The sequence below is a fragment of the Carassius auratus genome, chromosome 31 (genome assembly GCF_003368295.1).
Source record: "Carassius auratus strain Wakin chromosome 31, ASM336829v1, whole genome shotgun sequence".
Classification (NCBI taxonomy): Eukaryota; Metazoa; Chordata; class Actinopteri; order Cypriniformes; family Cyprinidae; genus Carassius; species Carassius auratus.
Window position 1 is genome coordinate 345,279 of NC_039273.1, and position 25,594 is coordinate 370,872.

The window sequence follows — 25,594 nt, forward strand, 5'->3', positions numbered from 1 at the left end:
ACCAATGAATAGGATGCTACAATTTATTAAAAATCTGTTAAAAATTGACTAAATATCCTTTATACATTTGGTTGAAATAAGATTTCCCAAATAAACAAGCAAGAATGACGTCATTAATGTGCTGTCCTCCATGATTCCAGTTCATTTTGACATGAAGCACATAACGGCAACAAACTCGCAATCACAGCTTCAGACGTGGAAAGTGGGACATTTCCAAAAGCATTTGAGGCAGCATGAAAAACCTCCCCTTACGAATCAACATTGAGACAGAACCCATGTTAGCGCTTTCCAGCTACGAAAACTCCCTCCTGCATTCAGACAGGTTCAGTTCACACAGTGATGGGTTTGGAGCAGGTAGACGAGCAGAGCATCCAGACAGACTTTGATAAGCTCTCAACTAGGGCTGTGTGATCAATCAAAATCGAATCGCAATCACAATTTGCTAATCGTAAAGCCTGTGATGTGGATGTGATATTACTCTGTTCCAGAACATTTGCATAACTGCAGCCTTGAGTGACAGTCTTACTAACCAATAGAGTGAGAGCACCTCTCTTCTCCCCAATCAGCTCTGCTCTAACCAACTGTTTAAAGCCCACCATAAAAAACAAAACAGAAAGCGTGAGAGAGATGGGATTGTGGGATTATGGTGTCTGCAGGGTCACATCAATAGTTAGGCAAATTAAAACTAAAGAAAAACGTATGTAACTTAAGTTTTGAAATGATATAATAAAATAAAATAATAAAATATACACTCATAGATGTTTTTGTTAATACATTAATGTTATCTTACACATTTTATCTCCCCAATAGATTTATTTGAAATAAGTTTATAATGCATGTTCGCTATTCCCAGTTCACAAGAGTCTGTGTCTGAATGCTTCTCACACTCGCTCCTCTCTGCCCCACACGCCGTGAATCCCGTGTCACGGATGAGTCTGTCTCGTAATGCTCGAACCGCAGATCTCCACGAGTGCATCTGGCAGTATAGATGAGACTCGACTCGCGCCTGGCCCTGGTTTGAAACTAATGTAAATTCAGTCTAACTGCTTGCTAATTTCACTTGGATGAAATGAAACATTTTCACTTGTTCTTAAAACCCCAAATACTAAAAAATGAATAAATCAGCCTATGTTATGTAACATATGTAAAACTTTAATAACTGCCCAAAGAAATCCAGTTCTTCATTTATAAAAAAAATAAACCAATCTTTCCTGTGATTTTCAGCAATTTAATTCAGTAAGTTAATTCTGTAAAAGTAGTTATACCAAGTCAAGTCACCCTTATTTATATAGCACTTTAAAGAGAACAGACAGCGTTGTTAAGTGCAAGGTTGGGGATTAGATTCCCCTGAAACACATTATATTGATAACCTGAATGCACTGTAAGTCATTACAGACTGAGAGCCATCAGCCGTGTTAGAAAGGTCGGGTCTGTGCGCGTGCGCCACCTTTAACACGTCTGCATGCGCAGAAAGTGCGAGAGTGACTTAGTAGGAGAAGTGCAAAGACTGTGCGTGGGTTAATGTGTGCGTCACTGAACAAAAGTAAGTTATCTGATTATTAAGTTAGTAATAACTGCTAGTTGAACAGTTCCTTATAAAATGTGTTTATTGTGTTTGCATGTTAGCACGTTGTTTAAGCATCGCCAATCGCACACGTTCAAGCACATTTGAATATGCCTTTCTGTCATGATGATAATGACTCGAGTTCTCTCAAACTATGGTGTAATGATGTGAATGAATGTCAGATTTAGTATCCCACTGTGTGTAACTGCCATATTAGTAACTAAATCGCTGTTTATTTGATCTTTATGGACGCGATGTACAGACACCGCTCCAGAACCACAGAGAACCACAGAGACTGCTCCAGAACCACAGACACCGCTCCAGAACCACAGAGAACCACAGACACCGCTCCAGAACCACAGAGAACCACAGAGACTGCTCCAGAACCACAGACACCGCTCCAGAACCACAGAGAACCACAGACACCGCTCCAGAACCACAGAGAACCACAGAGACTGCTTCAGAACCACAGACACCACTCCAAAACCAAAGAGAACCACAGACACCACTCAGAATTATAGAGAACCACAAACACCGTTGCAGAACCACAGACTCTCCAGAACCACAGAGAACCAAAGACACCGCTCCAGAACCACAGAGAACCACAGCCACCACTCCAGAATTATAGAGAACCACAAACACCGTTGCAGAACCACAGACACCTCTCCAGAACCACAGAGAACCACAGACACCGCTCCAGAACCACAGAGAACCACAGCCACCACTCCAGAACCACAGACACCACTCCAGAACTACAAGGAACCACAGACACCACTACAGAACCACAGACACCACTCCAGAACCACAGAGAACCACAGACACCGCTCCAGAACCACAGACACCACTCCAGAACCACAGAGAACCACAGACACCGCTCCAGAACCACAGAGAACCACAGCCACCACTCCAGAACTACAAGGAATCACAGACACCACTACAGAACCACAGAGTACCACAGAGACTGCTTCAGAACCACAGACACCACTCCAGAACCACAGACACTGCTCCAGAACCACAGAGAACCACAGAGACTGCTTCAGAAGCACAGACACCACTCCAGAATTATAGAAAACCACAGACACCGCTTCAGAACCACAGACACCACTCCAGAACCACAGAGAACCACAGACACCGCTTCAGAACCACAGACACCACTCCAGAACCACAGAGAACCACAGACACCGCTCCAGAACCACAGAGAACCACAGACACCGCTCCAGCACCACAGAGAACTACAGACACCGCTCCAGAACCACAGACACCACTCCAGAACCACAGAGAACCACGGACACCACTTTAGAACCACATACACCGCTCCAGAACCACAGAGAACCACAGAGACTGCTCCAGAACCACAGACACCTCTCCAGAATTATAGAAAACCGCAGACACCGCTCCAGAACTACAGGGAACCACAGACACCACTCCAGAACCTTAGAGAACCACAGCCACCACTCCAGAACCACAGACACCGCTCCAGAACTACAAGGAACCACAGACACCGCTTCAGAACCACGTACATCGCTCCAGAACCACAGAGAACCACAGACACCTCTCCAGAATTATAGAGAACCACAGACACCGCTCCAGAACTACAAGGAACCACAGACACCGCTTCAGAACCACATACATCGCTCCAGAACCACAGAGAACCACAGAGACTGCTCCAGAACCATAGAAAACCACAGACACCTCTCCAGAATTATAGAGAACCACAGACACCACTCCAGAACCATAGAGAACCACAGACACCGCTCCAGAACCAGACACCGCTCCAGAACCACAGAGAACCACAGACACTGCTCCAGAACCACAGAGACTGCTCCAGAACCACAGAGAACCACAGACACCGCTCCAGAACCAGACACCGCTCCAGAACCACAGAGAACCACAGACACTGCTCCAGAACCACAGAGACTGCTCCAAAACCACAGAAAACCACAGCCACCGCTCCAGAACCACAGAAAACCACAGACACCGCTTCAGAACCACAGAAAACCACAGACACCGCTTCAGAATCACAGAGAACCACAGACACCGCTCCAGAACCACAGAAAATCACAGACACCGCTTCAGAATCACAGAGAACCACAGACACCGCTCCAGAACCACAGAAAATCACAGACACCGCTTCAGAATCACAGAGAACCACAGACACCGCTCCAGAACCACAGAAAACCACAGACACCGCTTCAGAATCACAGAGAACCACAGACACCGCTCCAGAACCACAGAAAACCACAGACACCGGTTCAGAATCACAGAGAACCAAAGACACTGCTCCAGAACCACAGAAAATCACAGACACCGCTTCAGAATCACAGAGAAACACAGACACCGCTCCAGAACCACAGAAAATCACAGACACCACTTCAGAATCACAGAGAACCACAGACACCTCTCCAGAATTATAGAGAACCACAGACACCGCTCCAGAACTACAAGGAACCACAGAGACTGCTCCAGAACCATAGAAAACCACAGACACCTCTCCAGAATTATAGAGAACCACAGACACCACTCCAGAACCATAGAGAACCACAGACACCTCTCCAGAACCAGACACCGCTCCAGAACCACAGAGAACCACAGACACTGCTCCAGAACCACAGAGACTGCTCCAGAACCACAGAGAACCACAGACACCTCTCCAGAACCACAGAAAACCACAGACACCGCTCCAGAACCAGACACCGCTCCAGAACCACAGAGAACCACAGACACTGCTCCAGAACCACAGAGACTGCTCCAAAACCACAGAAAACCACAGACACCGCTCCAGAACCACAGAAAACCACAGACACCGCTCCAGAACCACAGAAAACCACAGACACCGCTTCAGAATCACAGAGAACCACAGACACTGCTCCAGAACCACAGAGACTGCTCCAGAACCACAGAGAACCAAAGACACCGCTCCAGAACCAGACACCGCTCCAGAACCACAGAGAACCACAGACACTGCTCCAGAACCACAGAGACTGCTCCAAAACCACAGAAAACCACAGCCACCGCTCCAGAACCACAGAAAACCACAGACACCGCTTCAGAACCACAGAAAACCACAGACACCGCTTCAGAATCACAGAGAACCACAGACACCGCTCCAGAACCACAGAAAATCACAGACACCGCTTCAGAATCACAGAGAACCACAGACACCGCTCCAGAACCACAGAAAATCACAGACACCGCTTCAGAATCACAGAGAACCACAGACACCGCTCCAGAACCACAGAAAACCACAGCCACCGCTCCAGAACCACAGAAAACCACAGACACCGCTTCAGAATCACAGAGAACCACAGACACCGCTCCAGAACCACAGAAAACCACAGACACCGGTTCAGAATCACAGAGAACCAAAGACACCGCTCCAGAACCACAGAAAATCACAGACACCGCTTCAGAATCACAGAGAAACACAGACACCGCTCCAGAACCACAGAAAATCACAGACACCACTTCAGAATCACAGAGAACCACAGACACCTCTCCAGAATTATAAAGAACCACAGACACCGCTCCAGAACTACAAGGAACCACAGAGACTGCTCCAGAACCATAGAAAACCACAGACACCTCTCCAGAATTATAGAGAACCACAGACACCACTCCAGAACCATAGAGAACCACAGACACCGCTCCAGAACCACAGAGAACCACAGACACTGCTCCAGAACCACAGAGACTGCTCCAGAACCACAGAGAACCACAGACACCTCTCCAGAACCACAGAAAACCACAGACACCACTCCAGAACCAGACACCGCTCCAGAACCACAGAGAACCACAGACACTGCTCCAGAACCACAGAGACTGCTCCAAAACCACAGAAAACCACAGACACCGCTCCAGAACCACAGAAAACCACAGACACCGCTTCAGAATCACAGAGAACCACAGACACTGCTCCAGAACCACAGAGACTGCTCCAGAACCACAGAGAACCACAGACACCTCTCCAGAACCACAGAAAACCACAGACACCGCTCCAGAACCAGACACCGCTCCAGAACCACAGAGAACCACAGACACTGCTCCAGAACCACAGAGACTGCTCCAGAACCACAGACACCGCTTCAGAATCACAGAGAACCACATCTCTCTGGCTGTGTACTCATCTTCTTCTGGTTTATTTTCAGCTTTAGACAAGGTGTTGAAGAGTTTCAGTGAGATCAGTGACACATGCTATCTCACAGACTCTCAGAGGTCGATGAATAATCAGCAGCATTATCTAACACTTCATGTGACAAAACTGATCTGAAATCACGATGACCCTGGCAGTTAAAATGTCATAATTCAGACACAAATAACTGGAATAATCCTTTATTCCCCATCTGTGATTCGCTGAAGACCTTTGGGCTTTCAGGATGCTGGCGGTCATGTTGCATAACAGTCTGATGTATTCCAGCACAGAACAACAAGCTTCATGATATGTCCCTCAACTTAATGGCTCAACATTACTTGCAGTCTTTCTCGTGTCTGTCTCTCTTCTAGTTATGTGCTCCGCTGCCATGATGCTTCAGTCCCCCAGTGCTGAGGTTTGATGTCTGCGATCTGTTTTGATGTGTGTGGTCCTGATGTTTGGTCTCTGCTCGTTAGCACTAATGGATGTTGGGTGAGGCGAGGGAGGTCTGTGTGTTGTTTGGTGTGTGATGATGTGTTGTGAGACATGAGGGACATCTCCAAGGCAGTTTTTTCAGCGTATATATTAACAAACTAGTGCGTTCAGACTGGCGCAGGAGCAGCGATGGTTTCAGCGCTGAGTCTATTTTTGCTGCATTGTTAATGTTCGATTAGTGACAGCAAACTTTTGATGGACAAAATAGATATGATTACACATAAACATTGCTAAACATTAACAGAATAATCATATATAGTGTGTGGAGTATGTCAGAAAAGAAAATGAAGAAAAAAAATGCTTAGAAGATTTACCCATTTAAACTTGTTTTTAATTATTCAGTTTGGGTTATAACTTCATGTTAAGCATGGTGTCTCATCAAAAAAATAAAATAAAATAAAAACATTAAAACAGCGTGTTCTATATTGAAGTATGACTGAAACTACATGTTCTGATCTGTTTTTGTTGTTTACTATTTGCATGCGAATCCCCATGTTAACAAACAAGACTTTAAAACTTCTAAAAACAAATTTATGGTTGTTTTTGAAAATAAATCTGTAGCTTTGGAGCTGCTGCTGTGACACTGTACAAACGCTTGTGAATACCATCACGAGTCTGCAGCTGCAGTGATGAAGTTACGCTGATGTGAAGCTCAAGCTTGTGTCGTGAAACAGGCGTCAGACATGAACTTCCTAAGCGACACAGCAAACAGACTAGAGTTGTTCCGATTCTGATAATAGTATAGGAAATATCACCGATACCACAACAAATTCTGGCATCGGCGAGTACAAGAACCCATAAACCGATCCGATACCATTTTCTTTCTCATCATTTCATTTTCTCATTGCGTTCTAAACTGGCAACAGACAGTGAAGCCGCTTCTATATTATAGATCAGTGGTTATCAGTATGTCCGCTGTTTAGCAGTATTTCAGACTGGACCAACCAGACAGTAAAACGGCGAATAGGGATGCCACAAGTACTGTCACTTCACTACCAAGTCGGTGCTGAAAATGTAAAAATGTGATGATACCAGCGTCTCTACAGTAACGGTAGTAAGTTACCGTCTCCCGAGTGTATTCGGTACCCTCAGCTGCGTTCAGTCGCTTCTGTGTTAGTCTAAGCGCAGGACTCCAGACTGTAGCCGAATATATACTAGTGTCCGTGAATATTAAACTGCAAAATACTATTTAAATATTACTCCTGCAAATTCTACATCTGTGTGTGACGGGCGCAGATGCGCGGGAGCTCGCTGTTTTGTAGTCTATGCTGTGTGTCACTATATGAGGACACGAACGCATAAACCATCACTTCATGAGAATTTACTGTTTCATTTGAGAAAACGGTCATATCATAAACACAGACACTCAAAGATCTTTATGGCAATCCATCAAAATAAATGTTCGGTTTAACGTGAGTAAATTGACAATATGTTAAGCTACTGTTGTAGCCTACAGTAGATTTAGCTATGTCTCTATGTAGTAAAAGTGAAGTGACATTCAGCCAAGTATTGTGACCCATACTCAGAATTCATGCTCTGCATTTAACCCATCCGAAATGCAAACACACAGAGCAGTGAACACAAACACACACACACACACACACACACACACCCGGAGCAGTGGGCATCATTTATGCTGCGGCGCCCGGGGAGCAGTTGGGGGTTCGATGCCTTGCTCAAGGGCACCTAAGTCGTGGTATTGAAGGTGGAGAGAGAGCTGTACATGCACTCCCCCCACCCACAATTCCGTCCGGCCCGTAATAATACGTCTCTATTAATAATAATAATAATAATAATTATGCCTAGACGGTTACTTGTTTTTTACTTGTTTTGTTGTAAAGAGATTATTTGATTAATATAATTTTTTATATTCCTAGACTTATTTGTTGCAGTTTTTTATACAGTTATATTGTAAAACTAAAATACCTTTTTTAGTTTGGGGTGTTCGATTTTTGGCTGCATTTGAAGTTCTTTTTCGCTTAAGAAAATAAATAATATTACTGTTATCTGATATACAAATTCATATCAGATAATAGAAATACTGTAATATATACAGCAGTTTACCATGTATTTGTTCATGTTTTATTAAAGAATAAGTCCGAAGCACACCATAAAATAATTCTAGCAAATTACACAGGGCTAGTAGTATATACAGCTGTATATACAGATACACACTCAGGTATCGGATCAGTACTCGGTATCGGCCGATACCCTGAGCCCAGGTATCGGAATCAGTATCGGGAAGAGAAAAAGGGTATCGGAACATATCTAAAACAGACTTTAAAGGGGGGGTGAAATGCTATTTCATGCATACTGAGTTTTTTACACTGTTAAAGAGTTGGATTCCCATGCTAAACATGGACAAAGTTTAAGTTGTACGTTTGAAGTAGTATTTCTGTTCCAAAAATACTCCTTCCGTTTGTCACAAGATTCGGAAAGTTTTTTTCGAGTATGGCTCTGTGTGACGTTAGATGGAGCGGAATTTCCTTATATGGGTCCTGAGGCACTTCTGCTGGAAGAGCGCGCTCCCGTATAGCAGAGCACTGAGAGCACAACAGACTTCACTGATCAGAGCGAGAGCGTCGCCAAATGTCACAAAAGAAGTTAGTTTTTGGTTGCCAGGGCAAGACAACCCTGCACAGATTACCAAAAGAGAAACAGCATTAAGGGACCAGTGGATGGAGTTTATTTTTACAGAGCATCAACGGAGTTGTGCAAGTGTTTTTGTTTGTTCACCTGCATTTCGAAGATGCTTGTTTTACAAACAAGGCCCAGTTTGACGCCGGATTTGCGTATCGTTTATTACTTAAGGATGATGCAATCCCAACGAAAAAGGGTCACGATCGTGTGTTGGACGTCGTTGCTGATGCTGCTCTTGTTAAATTTCAGCCTCGGGATTTGATTCTGGATTATAAATATACGCTGAATCTGACTGTTAGCCATGGTTTGTTTTGGATGGTTTTTTCCTCAAGGTAATGTCACAGCTTCCACATGCTCTCAACGCAAAAGCCTACTGGCGCTCGTGATTCTTTAGCTCCGCCCACACGTCACGCCTCCAGCCGCTCGTGTTTTTCCTGAAAAATCGGTACAGACTATCTTTCTCTTATAAATATAATAAAACTAAAGACTTTTTGGAGTTATGAAGGATGCAGTACTACTCTATAGGTACTCAAGATTAACAGGATATTGAGTGAAAACGAGCATTTCACCCCCCCTTTAAATTCTTTAATGGAGTGCCATTTTTGTTAGCACCATTAGATACTCTGCAAATTGCAAAAAAAAAAATGGTTGTGGTCAAGTGAAAACACATAGAAAAGGCCTGCATGACGTGTGCTTCAATCATCAGAGGCGAGCAGGTCTGGACAAGTCCTACACATCCATGTTTGCTCGTCCTCAAGTCTAAAGGATCAGCGCACAACGGCTGCAAACACATTTCCCTTGTTTGTTTTATCAACAAATATTGAACACAGACACAAGAAGAGCTGGTTTAAATTAACTAAGGACATGACCCCAGGAAACAGATGATTCTTCTGCACAATCTGACTTTGCTGCAGTCTGGAATTGAACTACTGGTTTCATCTGGTCAGAGGAGAACTGACCCCAACTGAGCCTGGTTTCTCCCAAGGTTTTTTTCTCCATTCTGTCACCGATGGAGTTTCGGTTCCTTGCCGCTGTCGCCTCTGGCTTGCTTAGTTGGGGTCACTTCATCTACAGCGATATCGTTGACTTGATTGCAAATAAATGCACAGACACTATTTAAACTGAACAGAGATGGCATCACTGAATTCAATGATGAACTGCCTTTAACTATCATTCTGCATTATTGAGACACTGTTTTCCTAATGAATGTTGTTCAGTTGCTTTGACGCAATGTATTTTGTTTAAAGCGCTATATAAATAAAGGTGACTTGACTTGACTAAGTGTTAGGGTAATTTTCATTCTGCTGTTGTGAAAGGCTAATGCATGTCTATCTCCAGAGCCGGTGCCATCTGTCTCCATCTCTGTACGCCACTTAAGACCTCATCTATAATTCAGTGCACTAAATCAAGGCGTTACACTGGGATAAAATGAATGCATCATATGTCTCTTCTAAACACAGCATTAAAAGTGCAGATGTTTGACTGGTGAACAGCACATGACCAACATGATGAAATTAACAGGCTCACTTTTACAGGTCAAATTGTCAGATTTTGTCCGTCACCACAGCGGTTCTCAACTGGTTTTGCTTCAATGGTTTAGTGAACAAAAGTATCAAAATGTCTTTAGAATCCATCTAATTTGACAAATTTTTTACCAAAATATTGTTTGGTTTGACTGGACTCACAACTTTTGACATCAACAACTAGTAATCAGGGCTCCAGACTGCCAGCATGACTAAAGTCACGTTAAAGTCCAGCGTGGAAGTCGTGGCCTAGTGGCCACAGTGCACTAATTCTGAGTATGGGTCACCATACTTGGCTGTTTGTCACGTACTTTTTTATTTTCTATGTTTGTGTGTGGTCACACTGGCGCGACCACCGCGTTGTTCAACTCATAAGCACTGCCATTTCTGTTGCATACCAACATCAAACGGCAAATTAAACAAAGCACAACGAAACTGCGCTACTCATTTGAACTGCGCAGCGCTGTGAGAGAAGAGCCTGGTTTATTCTCGCCGCGTTGGCACGAGCGCAAAGCTGCGCACAGAAATTTTTTTTTACTTTTCTTTGAAAAGCTTGTTATCTTTGCAGTTTACCTTACGGTACGCTATTTTATTTTTTTATTTGATTTGAGTGTTTGCTAAATGTTCTGTACTTAATTAGTTGCTATATAGTACAGCATGTGATGTATGCCATGCCTTGTCTTAATCATTTTTGTTAATAAACGTTTTGTAAGCTAGTCATTGTCTCTTACTGTTATTATTGTTGTGCTTTTTAATTAAGAACAACAAAGAATCCATATTTTGTTTTAGTCTTAAAAATGTAAAGATGTGTGGATGTAAGCAAATCAGACAATTATCTTTTCTTGTAAAACGTGAAAACAAGATCGTGAACGGCTTTTTACTAGGGGTGCTCCGATCCCGATCGGCCGATCGTTATGCGCATCTCGTCAGTAAAGCCGGTTCTCTAATCAGCCGTTAATTCCATCAGGTGCGTGATTTCACATAGGGTTAGAAAACGCTCAAAATGAAGTGGATTTGCGCATCTTCTCTATTAACAACGGTTCTGTGTAGTAACAGCTGCTCTATGTGAAATCACGCACCTGATGAAATTAACCACTGATTAGAGAACCAGCTTTACTGACGAGATGCGCATAACGATCGGCCGATCGGGATCGGAGCACCCCTACCCCCTCACAAATACTGAAGAAAAAATAACAGGTTGAATGGTAACTACTTTTTATTTCCATATAACTTGAAACTATGATAAAAGTTCATCAGCATGCATTGATTAATTCCAAGTTGTAGCAAAAAATGTAATAAATAAATAAAAAAGGGGACCAATCATGTTCTTGTGTGACCAACAGAGAAAATTAATCACAAAAGATCAACAAGTGGGAAGAATGAGGCTGGAGCTCTGGGAATTTGGCCTGTGTTTTTCGCCTCCATTCTAAATCTGAAGACAGGTTATTTGGCTATTCCAACCATCTACTATATTTAGTATTGTTTTTTGTATTTAGCATGTTTTCTCTTGTCTGTGACTAAATAGCACTGCTCTACATTCAGTCAGTTAGGAGAAAACTGCAGCATTCTTACTGGAGAAATATCCTGAAAAGGTAGACACGAGTTGCGTTACCTGTGGGAATGTGGTCAAACGCAGACGGTTTCAAAAGCTCCACAGTCTGATCCATCTGAGAGTCTAAGAAAAAGACACAGACAGAGACAGAGCATGATTCAATGGCAAAATATTCTCCACTGTCATTCTGTGAAAATAAAAGTCACCTTTATTTATTAAGCGCTTTCAACAATAAAGATTGTGTCAAAGCAATTTTATAGTATCAAAATAGGAAAATAGCGTGTCAATGCAAAGTGACAAAAGTAAACACAATTTGCAATCAACACACATTGTAAATATTTCATATTGCATTAGATATACATTATCCAACAAGATATCCAGTTGTTTTACTGTTGTTTGGCTAGTTTTTACATTTCTTTTTGTTTCTCAAACACAATCAGTTTCACCAGGGATTAGGGGTGTGCCAGTATGAGTATCAGTACCAAACAGTTCACAGACAAACTCTAAATGTAATTGATCATGTGTGGACTCTGGAGAGAGCAGGGCACGTGTGTGTTGGGAATGTACTCAGCAAAAGGAGCGAAGTAATTTCCAGTTGCAAATAAACATAGGCCACATTTAATTATTCATAAAGTTTTTAAAATATGCTATATAATATATAAAAGCTAAAATAAAAAACTTTTGAAAATGCAATTTTGAAAAATTATTTTTTTTTTGAATGCCAGTGTCGATCAGCAAATCTGTGTTGTCACGGGAACAGCCAGCTGAAGATAATGAGGAAATTACTTCGCTCCCTTTGTCCAGTAAATTCCAAATGACTACATAATGGCACGCACATGCCCTACTCACTCCGAGCGGACAGGGATGATCACTTACATTTTCAATTTGCCCTGTGAACCATTTGATACCGATACGCATACCAGCACACTCCTACCTGGGACGAACTGCTGAACATTCGGCAGAACACACCACACAATCTTCTACTGGTTTTTGATTACTCAGAACATTATAGTTGGTGGAGCAGTGGCATTTTTGTGCATCAACACTTTAAAGGTCTTTATATTATGCCCATTTTTACAAGATGTAACATTAGTGTCCCCAGTGTGTGTATGTGAAGTTTAAGCTCAAAATATCCCACTAATATTTTTTTATAGCTTGTTGAAATCGGCACATCTAGAGTATGAGCCAAAACGCACCGCTTTTGTGTTTGTACCCTTAAATGCAAATGAGCTGGTGCTCCCGCTTCCCTTTTCAGAAGAGGGCGGAGCTTCAAAAGCTCATGCTCCAGGAAAACAGGACAATCTCCTGAAATCTGACTTCACTGTGAAGTATATGTGTGTTTATGAATTACACAGACTAGGAGCACGGCGTGATGATAATAACGACATAGCTGCAGCCTTAGTGTGCCATCACATTATGAGATTGACCTCACATTGCTTCCAAATGCAATTTTTAACTAACCACATTCCTATTTACGATCATTCTGGAAGCATGTGAAGCAGCATCAGTGAAAACAGGCAGAGACAATAGTAGCTTTAGCAAACATTAGCCTTACAGAGAGCCAAGAAGCTCTTTTGGAAAACAGAATATGAACAGAACGTTAGTATCCATCTTTCTTTCAGAATCAACCCTTACACTACTCCAGCGCTGAACTGACCCTCGTTTGTGAGGCAGTCAGCATAAAATGATGAGCACAAACATATACAGGACTTTTCCTTTTTGGTACATCTCCTTCGAAAATAAAAAGTAACCACCATGTCCTCAGGGATGTAGCACGACACTTCCATTTCCATGATCGATCATCGTTTAAATTAATTGTTCTTAATGCGTCTATTGCAGCGACACGCAGTCATCGGCATGACAGGATGTGCAAAACCCACTCAAAACAAACAAACGCTTTTTCACACGATTAAAGGGGGTTTAGTTTTGATAAAATGCTATAAAATGCTATATTTGAAAAGGTTTGCTGCATGGTGAAAATACGCTACAATTTTATATATATATATATATATATATATATATATAGATATAGATAGAGAGAGAGAGAGAGAGAGAGAGAGAAAAAACATATACGTTTATTTAGAAAAAAAAAAAGATTATTTCAGACACAAAATGTTTACAAACATTGGGCTATAATAAACACTGTAAACATAGCTAGGCTATTTTTATAATCATTTGGCATTCAAATAAATTGCGAATACGGAAACTTTTCATTTTGTGTTGAATGAGAGACCTAACGTTGGTTTCAGTTTCAGTTTTGGTTTGGTTTGTCGTTAATATTGTAATTGTTTTTCTTTTCTAAATACTGTTAATTGAAATTATTTTGTAATGGAGTGAGGGGAACTAAAATAGCCTAGCGGAGCTTCTTAAAATTACCAGAAGCTGAACAGTTTTCATTTGCTTTATTAACCTCAAAATAATTCTTAGAATAAAATTTGGAGTCCGACTTTCGGACGCATATACAGCGTTACTTATTATACATCTACTATTATTCCGTTTTCTTTGAACTAACCCTAACCCTAACATCTGCCTGCTGTTTGCTCGACACCTTAAAACCGAGGTATCTTATATATATATATGTATGTATGTATGTATGTATGTATATGTATGTGTGTACCCTATGTGAACCCATCATTCCATAATTTCACCATCCAGTTAGGCACATCAACCATAACTCCTTCAAAAACAGCTAGAAGCCTTGGAGTTATGATTGATGATCAGCTGACTTTTTGAGACCACATTGCTAAAACTATCCGATCCTGCAGATTTGCTTTATTCAACTTGAGAAGATCAAGCCCTTTCTTTGGGAACATGCTGCACAACTCCTTGTTCAAGCTCTTGTTCTGTGGCTGGACTATTGCAATGTTCTCTTGACAGGTCTTCCAGCCAATTCTATCAAACCTTTACAATTAATTCAGAACGCGGCAGCAAGATTAATTTTTAATGAGCCAAAAAGAAACACGTCACACCTCTGTTTATCAATTTGCACTGGCTTACAATAGCTGCTCGCATATTCAAGGCATTGATGTTTGCCTACAAAACTACCACTGGCTCTGCACCCATTTACCTAAATTCATTACTTCAGACTTATGTAGTTTATATATATATAAACTAGTTAATTATATAGAAAGAACTACCGCGTCACTGACAGTAGTTGGTCCCATCACCTAAATGTAAGTGAGCAGTTGCAGAATATAGTCATTACAGAGAACATGAAAAGGCTTTTCACTTCTTCACAGCAGCTCAACACAGCAAGACATGGCTATAAATAACCCCACAGAGAGGGAGAGGGGGGGGGGGAGAAAGAGAGACAGAGGGATGGATGGAGAAAAAGGCATGCAACAGTGCAATGGTCATCATCAGTATGCTAACAGACACGCAGACTGACAGAGATGCTCAATACAACACACTCAGCTCAACGCCTGCTCCATCTCAGTTCAATCTTATTTTTACCAGCCATCAGATTTATATTTACCACACAGCTTTTCTCTCTTTTTAATGCCGCAGCAGAAGCACTGACTCGGGTTTCCATCCAGAAAAGGAGAAAAATATCAGGCAATTTCCCCAGAGTGGCAAATCTGCCACAAGCTTCTATTTTTGGAAAATTTCCAACGACTACACAACCCCGGGAAACTGCTTTGATGTTCATCTAATGAGGCCCCATCGCAACGAGCGCAGAGCTGCGAGCATCAGGGAATTCTGTTTATATGTGTTTGTCTATTTTTAGCAGGATGCAGCCCAGGTGCTCAGATCTACAGCGGTTTACACGACGGTCTCCTTGAGAAATGAGCCGGATTGTGTTTGCTCTCTGGCATACAGTATGCTTTATATGGAGTACCTCAAGGCTCAGTACTAGGGCCGCTACTCTTCACGCTTTATATGTTACCCTTGGGAGATATCATCAGGAAACATGGTGTTAGCTTTCACTGTTATGCTGATGATATTCAGCTCTATATTTCTTCGCGGCCAGGTGAAACACACCAATTTGAAAAACTAATGGAATGCATAGTCGATATAAAAAATTGGATGACGAGTAATTTCTTACTGCTAAATTCAGAAAAAACAGAGGTGTTAATTATAGGAACTAAAATCTCTGCTTGTAATAACCTAGATCACTGTCTAAGACTTGATGGTTGCTCTGTCAATTATTCGTCATCAGTTAGGAACCTAGGTGTGCTACTTGATCGCAATCTTTCCTTAGAAAGCCACGTTTCTAGCATTTGTAAAACTGCATTTTTCCATCTCAAAAATAAATCTAAATTATGGCCTATGCTCTCAATGTCAAATGAAGAGATGTTAATCCATGCATTTATGACCTCAAGGTTAGATTATTGTAATGCTTTATTGGGTGGTTGTTCTGCACGCTTAGTAAACAAACTACAGCTAGTCCAAAATGCAGCAGCAAGAGTTCTTACTAGAACCAGGAAGTATGACCATATTAGCCCGGTCCTGTCCACACTGCACTGGCTCCCTATCAAACATCGTATAGATTTTAAAATATTGCTTATTACTTATAAAGCCCTGAATGGTTTAGCACCTCAGTATTTGAATGAGCTCCTTTTACATTATACTCCTCTACGTCCGCTATCCTACGATCCTACGATCCTTTTCCTATTTAGCGCCTAAACTCTGGAATAACCTACCTAACATTGTTCGGGAGGCAGACACACTCTTGCAGTTTAAATCTAGATTAAAGACCCATCTCTTTAACCTGGCATACACATAACATACTAATATGCTTTTAATATCCAAATCCGTTAAAGGATTTTTAGGCTGCATTAATTAGGTAAACTTGAACCGGAAACACTTCACATAACACCGTACTTTCCACATCATTAGAAGAATGGCATCTACGCTAATATTTGTCTGTTTCTCTCTTATTCCGAGGTCACTGTAGCCACCAGATCCAGTCTGTGTCCAGATCAGAGGGTCACTGCAGTCGCCCGGATCCAGTACGTATCCAGACCAGATGGTGGATCAGCACCTAGAAAGGACCTCTACATCCCTGAAAGACAGCGGAGACCAGGACAACTAGAGCCCAGATACAGATCCCCTGTAAAGACCTTGTCTCAGAGGAGCACCAGGACAAGACCACAGGAAACAGATGATTCTTCTGCACAATCTGACTTTGCTGCAGTCTGGAATTGAACTACTGGTTTCGTCTGGTCAGAGGAGAACTGACCTCCAACTGAGCCTGGTTTCTCCCAAGGTTTTTTTCTCCATTCTGTCACCGATGGAGTTTCGGTTCCTTGCCGCTGTCGCCTCTGGCTTGCTTAGTTGGGGTCACTTCATCTACAGCGATATCATTGACTTGATTGCAAATAAATGCATAGACACTATTTAACTGAACAGAGATGACATCACTGAATTCAATGATGAACTGCCTTTAACTGTCATTTTGCATTATTGACACACTGTTTTCCTAATGAATGTTGTTCAGTTGCTTTGACGCAATGTATTTTGTTTAAAGCGCTATATAAATAAAGGTGACTTGACTTGACTTATAACAACAAGTCTGCTGATGAACTGAAATGGTCAGCAGGTAACCCTCTACACTGCTTCAAACTGGCTGTTATTAAGCCTCTCATCAAAAAAACAAAACCTGATCCCAAAGAACTAGTTAATTACAGACTGATCTCGAATCTCCCTTTTCTGTCAAAGATACTAGAAAAGGTGGTATATTATATTCCTTCTTAGAGAAAAATGGTATCTGTGAGGATTTCCAGTCAGTATTTAGGACTGAGGACAATTAAGGGACTCAAACACAACTATTAAAAAAGGTTCAAACGTTCACTGATGCTCAAGAAGGAAACAAGATGCATTAAGAGTTGAACACGATGAAGATGGCCCAAAAAAAAATTTCCGTTGAAATATATATTTTTTCCATTTAGTTCTGCCCTTCATAAGCAACAGAAGATACTTGTATGCTTCCTGAAACACAAATAAAGTACAGTTTACCTTCCAAAAGTTTTCACCCCCCTTTCTTAATTTTCCCTCACTATCCCTCAGTTTGGGAACCACTGGAGCAGGTGATTTGTGTTTGATTAGTTTGGTCTGTTACAATGCTCTATGTGTTTGATTACTAATGCCTGTGTAGTACTGTGCTGCACACAGAGGACAAAAACATTCAGCCTTGACTCTTTATAGTGGTTTTTGTTCAAATTTGCAAAGCGTACCAAATTGAACAAAATTATATAAATGCTAAATTTGATAAAAACTGTATAGCAAAATCCATATCATGGAACAACATAATACTGGTAGTCACTTTCATACTGGAATAGCGCCCACCCCTGCATGATATTCATTTTAAACATGGTAAATGACTGTGCAAGATTTGTGACATATATCATTGTAAAGCATTACAAAACACATGGGTTATATAGGCAGAATTTCTTTCAAGTAGACATAGAATTTCCAGTCAGCCTGATGGACAACACAAGAAAACATCTTCAATCAGTCCAAACACAATGAGCAGAATGAGCAGCTGAAGAAGTCCATGACCACAGACAGATCTCACCCTTCACCCAAACAGCACCAAAGTGTGGTGAAAGCGGTTCCAGGAGCCTCAGCTGGAAACCCCTCTGCTGAGGAACAACTACATCAAAACAATTAATCTGAAGAGAGACACAATGTGGGGCTGAGGGGAGCCACAGCTCCATTAATCTAAGATTAAAAAAAAAAAAAGTTTAGAACATTATTCAAGAATTGAGTGTAATTTCCATCTGAGGTGAAGCCCCAGCCCAATAATATCCAAAAGCTGCTAAAGACCATACAGAAATGGCGAGAACACTAAAAACACTTGTGGACTTGTGATTTGCATGGGAAATATAATGTTTAAGCTTGAACGAGGAACACGCATAGCCAGAAATTGATACGTGAAACTGATCTGCTGTGGTTATTTAAACTAAGATGCATAAATGGATCAGTTTGCATGCCAATGTGTTGGACTACTAACTTGATAAGACAGCTGTGGTTAGGCATCACCCCACTGAGCAACAGGTATGAAACCTGAGCTCGGTTTCATGGAGCAAAGTACCTTTAGAAAACCACAAGACAATAAAACTACATGTCAGGCTTGTTGTAGTCATGAAAATGATTGCAGAACAGAGCAGTGTTTCCCAAGTGACATGCAAAAAAGCAATTCCCAAAACAAACATTCAGCCATCTACTGAGAGCTGCTTTTGTCCACAGCAACATCATTTCAACCAAAGGCTTTGACTGCAACAATAAATAATGTTTGCTGGTAGGGAAAGTATTGTAGATGGCCTTACGTCCGGATGCTACCTATGTGATAAACAGAAACACTACCTTAATGCTAATATGCGTTTAGTCAAAATGTTAGGTCTGGGCTTCTCAGCTCTTTGTTAAATTATCACCGTTGGCAAATCCAGCTGATATGACTTAAAGAAACAGAGCTCACAAATGCTGACGGCTTCCTTGACACTTAAACATTATATGGCAAACAAACAATCAGACTATGTTCTCTGTTAAGAGTTTAAGTTTAACCCACTATTTTTCTGACCAACAAAAACTAGCTTATAGACTGGAGACAAAGAGATATACAATAAAAAAGGCTACAGAACTCATTAAGCTAACATTAACCCTAGCCCTTCAACCAATCTGTAAAGTATGTGTCTCTCATAATTCACAAACATCTGCAATGACATCACTGCAACACTCTGTTCAAGAGTACGACGGACCAAGTTCATGTGAAAAGGCAAATAAATGTTTTATTTTAATCATACAAGAGCTTTAACTCAACTGGCATCCGTTAGCATGCTAGAATAAGAGAGTAAAACCATGATGTCTCACACAGTCTTGATTCGCTTCTGGCGAAGGCTTTAGGTCTGACAGAGCACTTCTGAGAGCAGAAGGCAGCGGCCAACATCCATCTACTTCCCAAATATCCATCCAAAGGCCAGCATGCATTCTGAGCTCAGAGTCCATCCATCAGGCCTTTGGCACCGCTGCACACTTTGTAATGAAGACGGCACACACAGAGACGCTAAACCTCTCATGCCACTTATGAACACGACTCATTTGCTATAACATTTTTAGAAGCCATTTCATTTGGGAAATGTTTTGCTATATTAAAGCATGGTCACAGAGAGACACCATAATCAGATTTTGCTCTCGAAAATAATGAAACGAGAAGAAACTTTTTGTGTTATATATGTTACTTTAGTTATACATAACAGGATTAAAAAGTTCCTGGAAAAACACACAGCAGTGACATTAATGGTGGTGATATATGAGAACATCCCATCTGATCTGGGTCAGATCCAGATTTAGCATCTGTGAAGTTCACATTCTGTCAAAGGGGATAGCTTTCTAGTCAACTAATAATCAGATGAACCTTAACAAGCCTTTCCTGCCCTTCAAAAAGGATAAGGAACAGAACGTCCATCAGCTTTAGAAATACCATCCTGTTCATCAGCACACATTATACACAGCAGAGCCTCCTCAAAGATATCAATCAACACTAGGGCCAATGTGTCCAATATTAGCGATAATATCAGAATTATTTGGACGACAAGGTAAAATTAGAAAATATCGGGAGTATTGAATATTTCTAATTCAAGCATAGTTTCCCAAAAGAACGCGCCGAACTGCTCTACACTCCTCTTCTACAAGAGCGTTCATGAGAGCGGTTACCAGATAACAAGAGTTTAAATCCCCCAATCAGAGCTTCGCTGTTACAGGGATACATTTCTGCCCGCTTCTGTTTGCTTATTTTAAATAAACGCACGTTCTCACTCCTCAGCATCGCTGACCATGATCTGAAAACACTAACAAGCTGGAGTTTAGCATCTAATGAAAGCGTTGTTCATATATATATATATGTGTGTGCTTCAGCAACTAGCTCCCCATCTAAGAGGGTTTTTAGTGTCAGTAAGAACAGTTTCATGCCACAGAGCTTCTCTCAAAACCGCAGATAGTTCACAGACTGTTCTTAACTAAAAAAAAATCACCATTGTGAATTGAATGTAGTAAAAGCAGTAGACAGAATGTGCTTTCTGTACTTGTTTTGCACTACTTCAGTTACATATACGTTTTTATTTAATTAAAAAGCAGTAAGTGATCACTTGGTCTAGATTTTCTTTTAACTGCTTAAATTAGCTGTTCAATCTAAAAAAAAATTTTTTTTTAAATTGGCATAATATTTATAATTATTTAAATGCAAATGCATAGAGATATATATTGAATATCGTAAACATTTTTACAATATCGGGATATATATTTTTTTATATATCGCTCAGCCCTAATAAACACCACAAAAATCACAATATAAACAACAAATCTTATGAAATATAGTTTTTTTTCTACAGTAACACAGTGCAACAGCACCAATAAAATGTATGAAAATGTTTGTGTGAATTTTAAGTATTTCATAACTATTGTTTGCCGCACTTATAATAATAATCGATGCAGCATCTTTAACCTCCCTGAGCTGTTTGTGAAAGTGATACCTGGACGTGTACAAGAACACGATGATCACATGTACGTGCAACGCTTCAGCGGCCAGAAGCCATTGAGAGACATGAAAACACAATGAGAAATGTAAAACTGGAAACATATCACATCATAACCTTAATTAGACGCAGCATCATTAGGATCTTCACATCAGTGTCCAGAATGGACAAAGACAAATGCCTGAAATGTCAAAAGGTGTGATGGCAGTGAGGGTTCTGTGTAGGCTGTAATTGGAGCGGTCAGATGTTGGCAGAACATCCAGTATCTGTTCCTCTCTCGCCGGACGGCACACCCGCTGGCTTGCTTCAGTCTCCTGTTCGTCTGGACTGATTGCAATTAAAACCAGCATGCTTTCATGCAGGATCTGAAAACGAGGCTCAGACGCTGGGAAGCGTTCATTTGTTTGGTTCCGCCACAGAGAGCCTGTAGTTCTGTATGTGGGGAGTCAGATGGGTGGATTGGGGGGGATTTGCAGTCTTCTGGAGGGACAGAAACAATCAGCACATTTGTTTGTTCGGCGCACAAGCAGAATCTGTGCGGATCTATAAATAGCAGCGAGTTAAGCTGCTGCAGTCCTGAAGAGAGCACTCTGATGAATATAAACATGAGAGACGGATCGAAGGAGCGAGGAGGAGGAACGGGACTCATAATACAACACAATCAGAGCACCACAGTTACACCCGTCACATTTCATCAGCTCACGGTCCGTCATCACCACGCTGAACCACACACAGTCTGATGATCACACGCTCAGTGACGTATGAGAGAAATTATAAACATTATGCAATTCATTAAATGTCTTCTATACAGGATCTTAAGGGCCTGAATGCAGCTGTTATGTAAATTAAATGTCAAGAAGCAAAGCTATTCCTGTTAAACGTGTTACCAAGAAAAAAATAATAATAATTATGAACAGAGAAGAAAAAAAGATAAATAAACATTGGACGATGGAAAGAAAACATTGTGACATTTAATTGATAAAAGTATTCATTAATTCATAAAAAGCTCATAAATACTGTATCACTGTGGGGGGGGGGGGGTTCTCTCTTTCCCCCGCTTTCCTTCACTTTTAAATAGCTTAAATCAAATCAGCGGAGGTTTGGCATCAATTGCCAGAATGCAACAACAAAATACAATGTCAAACTCACTTTAGCCTGTATATAAAACAGAAATGTTATTAACAAAGCAAATATGGGGTAGTGTTGGCGCAGTGGACAAATCACATGCCTTTGGTGTGAGAGACCCGGGTTCGAATCCACTGTGAGACACCAATGTGTCTCTGAGCAAGACACTTAACCCCTAGTTGCTCCAGAGGCATGCGACCTCTGACCTCTGACATATATAGCAATTGTAAGTCAATTTGGATATAAGCATCAGCTAAATGAATAAATGTAAATGTAAATAAAAATAAAAATACACCATGCTATAGGGCAGGCTATGCCAAATATAAAATAACAAATAGCTTACATGAAGTTAAAATATGTATACCAAACTGGAAATAGGATAAGTAAACATGTATAATATATAACCAAATAAATAAGATGTGTAGAACGTTTATTAGCAAGACGAATAAGTAATCTTAGACACTAACCTACTTGAGATCCCTCCAGTGTGAACAGCACTGACTGATTAAAAAACCTATTACATCATTAAACGAATCCTGGATTACTGAGGCTCAGGCGAGAAGATGAAACTCAAACACAAACACAGATCGTCTGCTTGCATCAGTCAAGAAGCTTTCACAACCGTTGTAAGTCTCTCCATCAGCTGTTAGATCTCATTACACACTGCATGTGTCAAGCAGAAGAACCAAACGCACTACACCTACAAGCAGAAAATCATAATCATACAACACCCAACGAGACGCACCTGAGTGACTCGGAGAAGTCATGATGTCTGGAGCAGCTGATGCCTTCTCTAAACTTCAGATACAGCTCCAGCAAAGCAGCGTTTCCTGCTCCTCGTCTCGACAGATCCAGCAGCTGTTAGAAAACAGAGATCCAGTAACTAAAGCTCTTATTACAGAGATTTCTCATAAAAACATAACATTTCTCTATATTGTAATCAATATGATCACACTCGTAATAATCGCTTTAATGAGCTTCTGTCTGAAATTAATGTTAGCTAACTGTAAGATTCTATTATATCGAACTGTTCATTTGTGATATCAAGATTACTTGTACACATTCACTTCTGCTTTATAATATAGACACACGCATTTCTGTAAAACACTTAGCTTTAGATTAGTAAAGATTAGCAGTTACACAGCATCAGACAGTGCTGGCAAAGCCCTCCCATGCATTCAGATCAAACACTGCATCAAATGCAACTCATGGACTTTACCTTCATTTATCTTCAGAAGAGACCTTTCACATGGACACATTATTGAGCAGATATACAACAACAACATTTACCAGTGGGAAAGAAAACAGCAGGGCTAACTTCCTCAGTTCAAACATGCACACACACACACACACACACACACATGTTTGTTTTTGTGTAAAGTGTGTTCATCCCATAGGTGTAATGGTGTTTATTCTGTACAAACTGTATATTCTATGGCCCTTCACCAACCCTACACCTAACCCTAACCCTCACAGGAAACTTTGTGCATTTTTACTTTCTCAAAAAATCTCCTTGTAATACCTGTGTCATACCCATGTCATTATACAGAGTTGTGTCCTGATATGACACAAAAACAAGAACACACACACACACACTCAGGCACACACACGATCAGTAGGGACTTTCCAACAAAGGACAATATTTATTTACACAAAGTCAGTTTTTTGTTCATATAGGCCTGTTATTGTGGACATGTTATTACAACCCTAACCCTAACAACACTACCCCACGTGGATGAGGACATGGAGTGTGTGGGTTATTCAATTTGTACACAGCGTTTTTACAGAAGACCAGGTCTTACGCTTTATCTCAATCATTTTTAGTAACTCAACTACTCTACAACTGATGATCACCAATATATCTTATGTTCTGTCAGTGGAATCCTGTGATGTTCGTGAAATGAAAGACTCTCTTTCGCACGACAGAAGCGTGATCTCAGGGTCTTCTGGACCATCAGGTCATTTCTCTCCTGAAACGGGTCTCTGACCTCACCAGACGGGGATGTTGGTGGCATGTAAGCTAACCTTCTTTGACAGTCTGTGTGTGTGGGGGGGGGGGGGGTGATTCCCATGTGGCCATTATGTTCACTCTGGGGCTTCCATTGTCCCTCAAGCTAAAGACTGGAGCCTAAACAGATAATAAAACACCATATGCCATCTCCTGAATCAATTTCTGAACAAATAAGAATTCAAATAGAAGATAACTCAGAGCAGTGTACTAAACATGAGGTGGAGCTTTGTTTTGATTGCAATTTTAAAGGTAAGTTATCTGTTAGTTTCTGTTCCAGCTGTCAAGCAACGACCACCAACTGTAATGCTGAACATCAGTGTGTGTATCTGGGTGTGGGTGTGTGTGTGTGTGTGTGTGTGTGTGTGTGTGTGTGTGTGTGTGTGTGTGTGTGTGTGTGTGTGTCACGGCAATCCTTTCTCAACCTCATTCACAAAAAGCGGTCTAACCCGCCCATCTCGAGTCGCTTCGCATCATTGGCCGTCGCTCGGTTAAACACAATAATCACACAATACTAGTTAAAGCTGGTTTCAGGTTAACCGTTACGCGCAGCTGATCTCCACTGAAGAGGTTTTTCTCACATGTGAAGGTAAATCTCTTCGAGCATCATTGAACGAAGCTGCTGAAGACGAGCATAATAACAACAAACCGCCGCGCGCGGAGCTCGTGACGCGGATCGCTCGCTCGTTCGCTCACCTGATCGCGGCAGACGCAGGACGCTCGCGGGATCAACGGCACACATCTGAATTCGCCCGGAATGCGCAAAAGCCACAGAAGCGCCGTCTGACAGATTCCGCCATACTGGATTTTTGATTCGGGAATCACGTGTGGCGGGACTGAACGAGAGGCGGGAACATCCACGCGCCACACGCGCGATGACGTCAATCCTGACGGGCACGCGGATAGTGATGATCAATAAAGTGTTTCTTTAGCTTGTGCTCCAGAATTATCTGTTAATAACACACCAGACGACGTTTGTTTTACGTGAGTGCGTGCGAACAGTGGTGTCGCTAACGGCTGATAAGTGAATGTTGTTCATCTCTAAATCTTGTATGTTATCAGTTTTCAATGACTTGCTTTGACAG

At 41.4% G+C, this 25,594-nt stretch overlaps 1 protein-coding gene across 1 annotated transcript in view; it reads right to left on the minus strand.

The window, feature by feature from the left end:
• Positions 1–25,594, minus strand: part of LOC113050120 (histone deacetylase 4-like) — a 57,130-nt gene extending 31,536 nt beyond the window's left edge. The window contains exons 1-3 of the mRNA XM_026212811.1: positions 25,206–25,594; positions 23,247–23,359; positions 11,964–12,026 (exon numbers count right to left, since the gene is read on the minus strand). Coding sequence (XP_026068596.1) covers positions 11,964–12,026; positions 23,247–23,268 — 85 coding nt within the window. The 5' untranslated portion in view covers positions 23,269–23,359; positions 25,206–25,594. The remainder of the gene's footprint in view (positions 1–11,963; positions 12,027–23,246; positions 23,360–25,205) is intronic.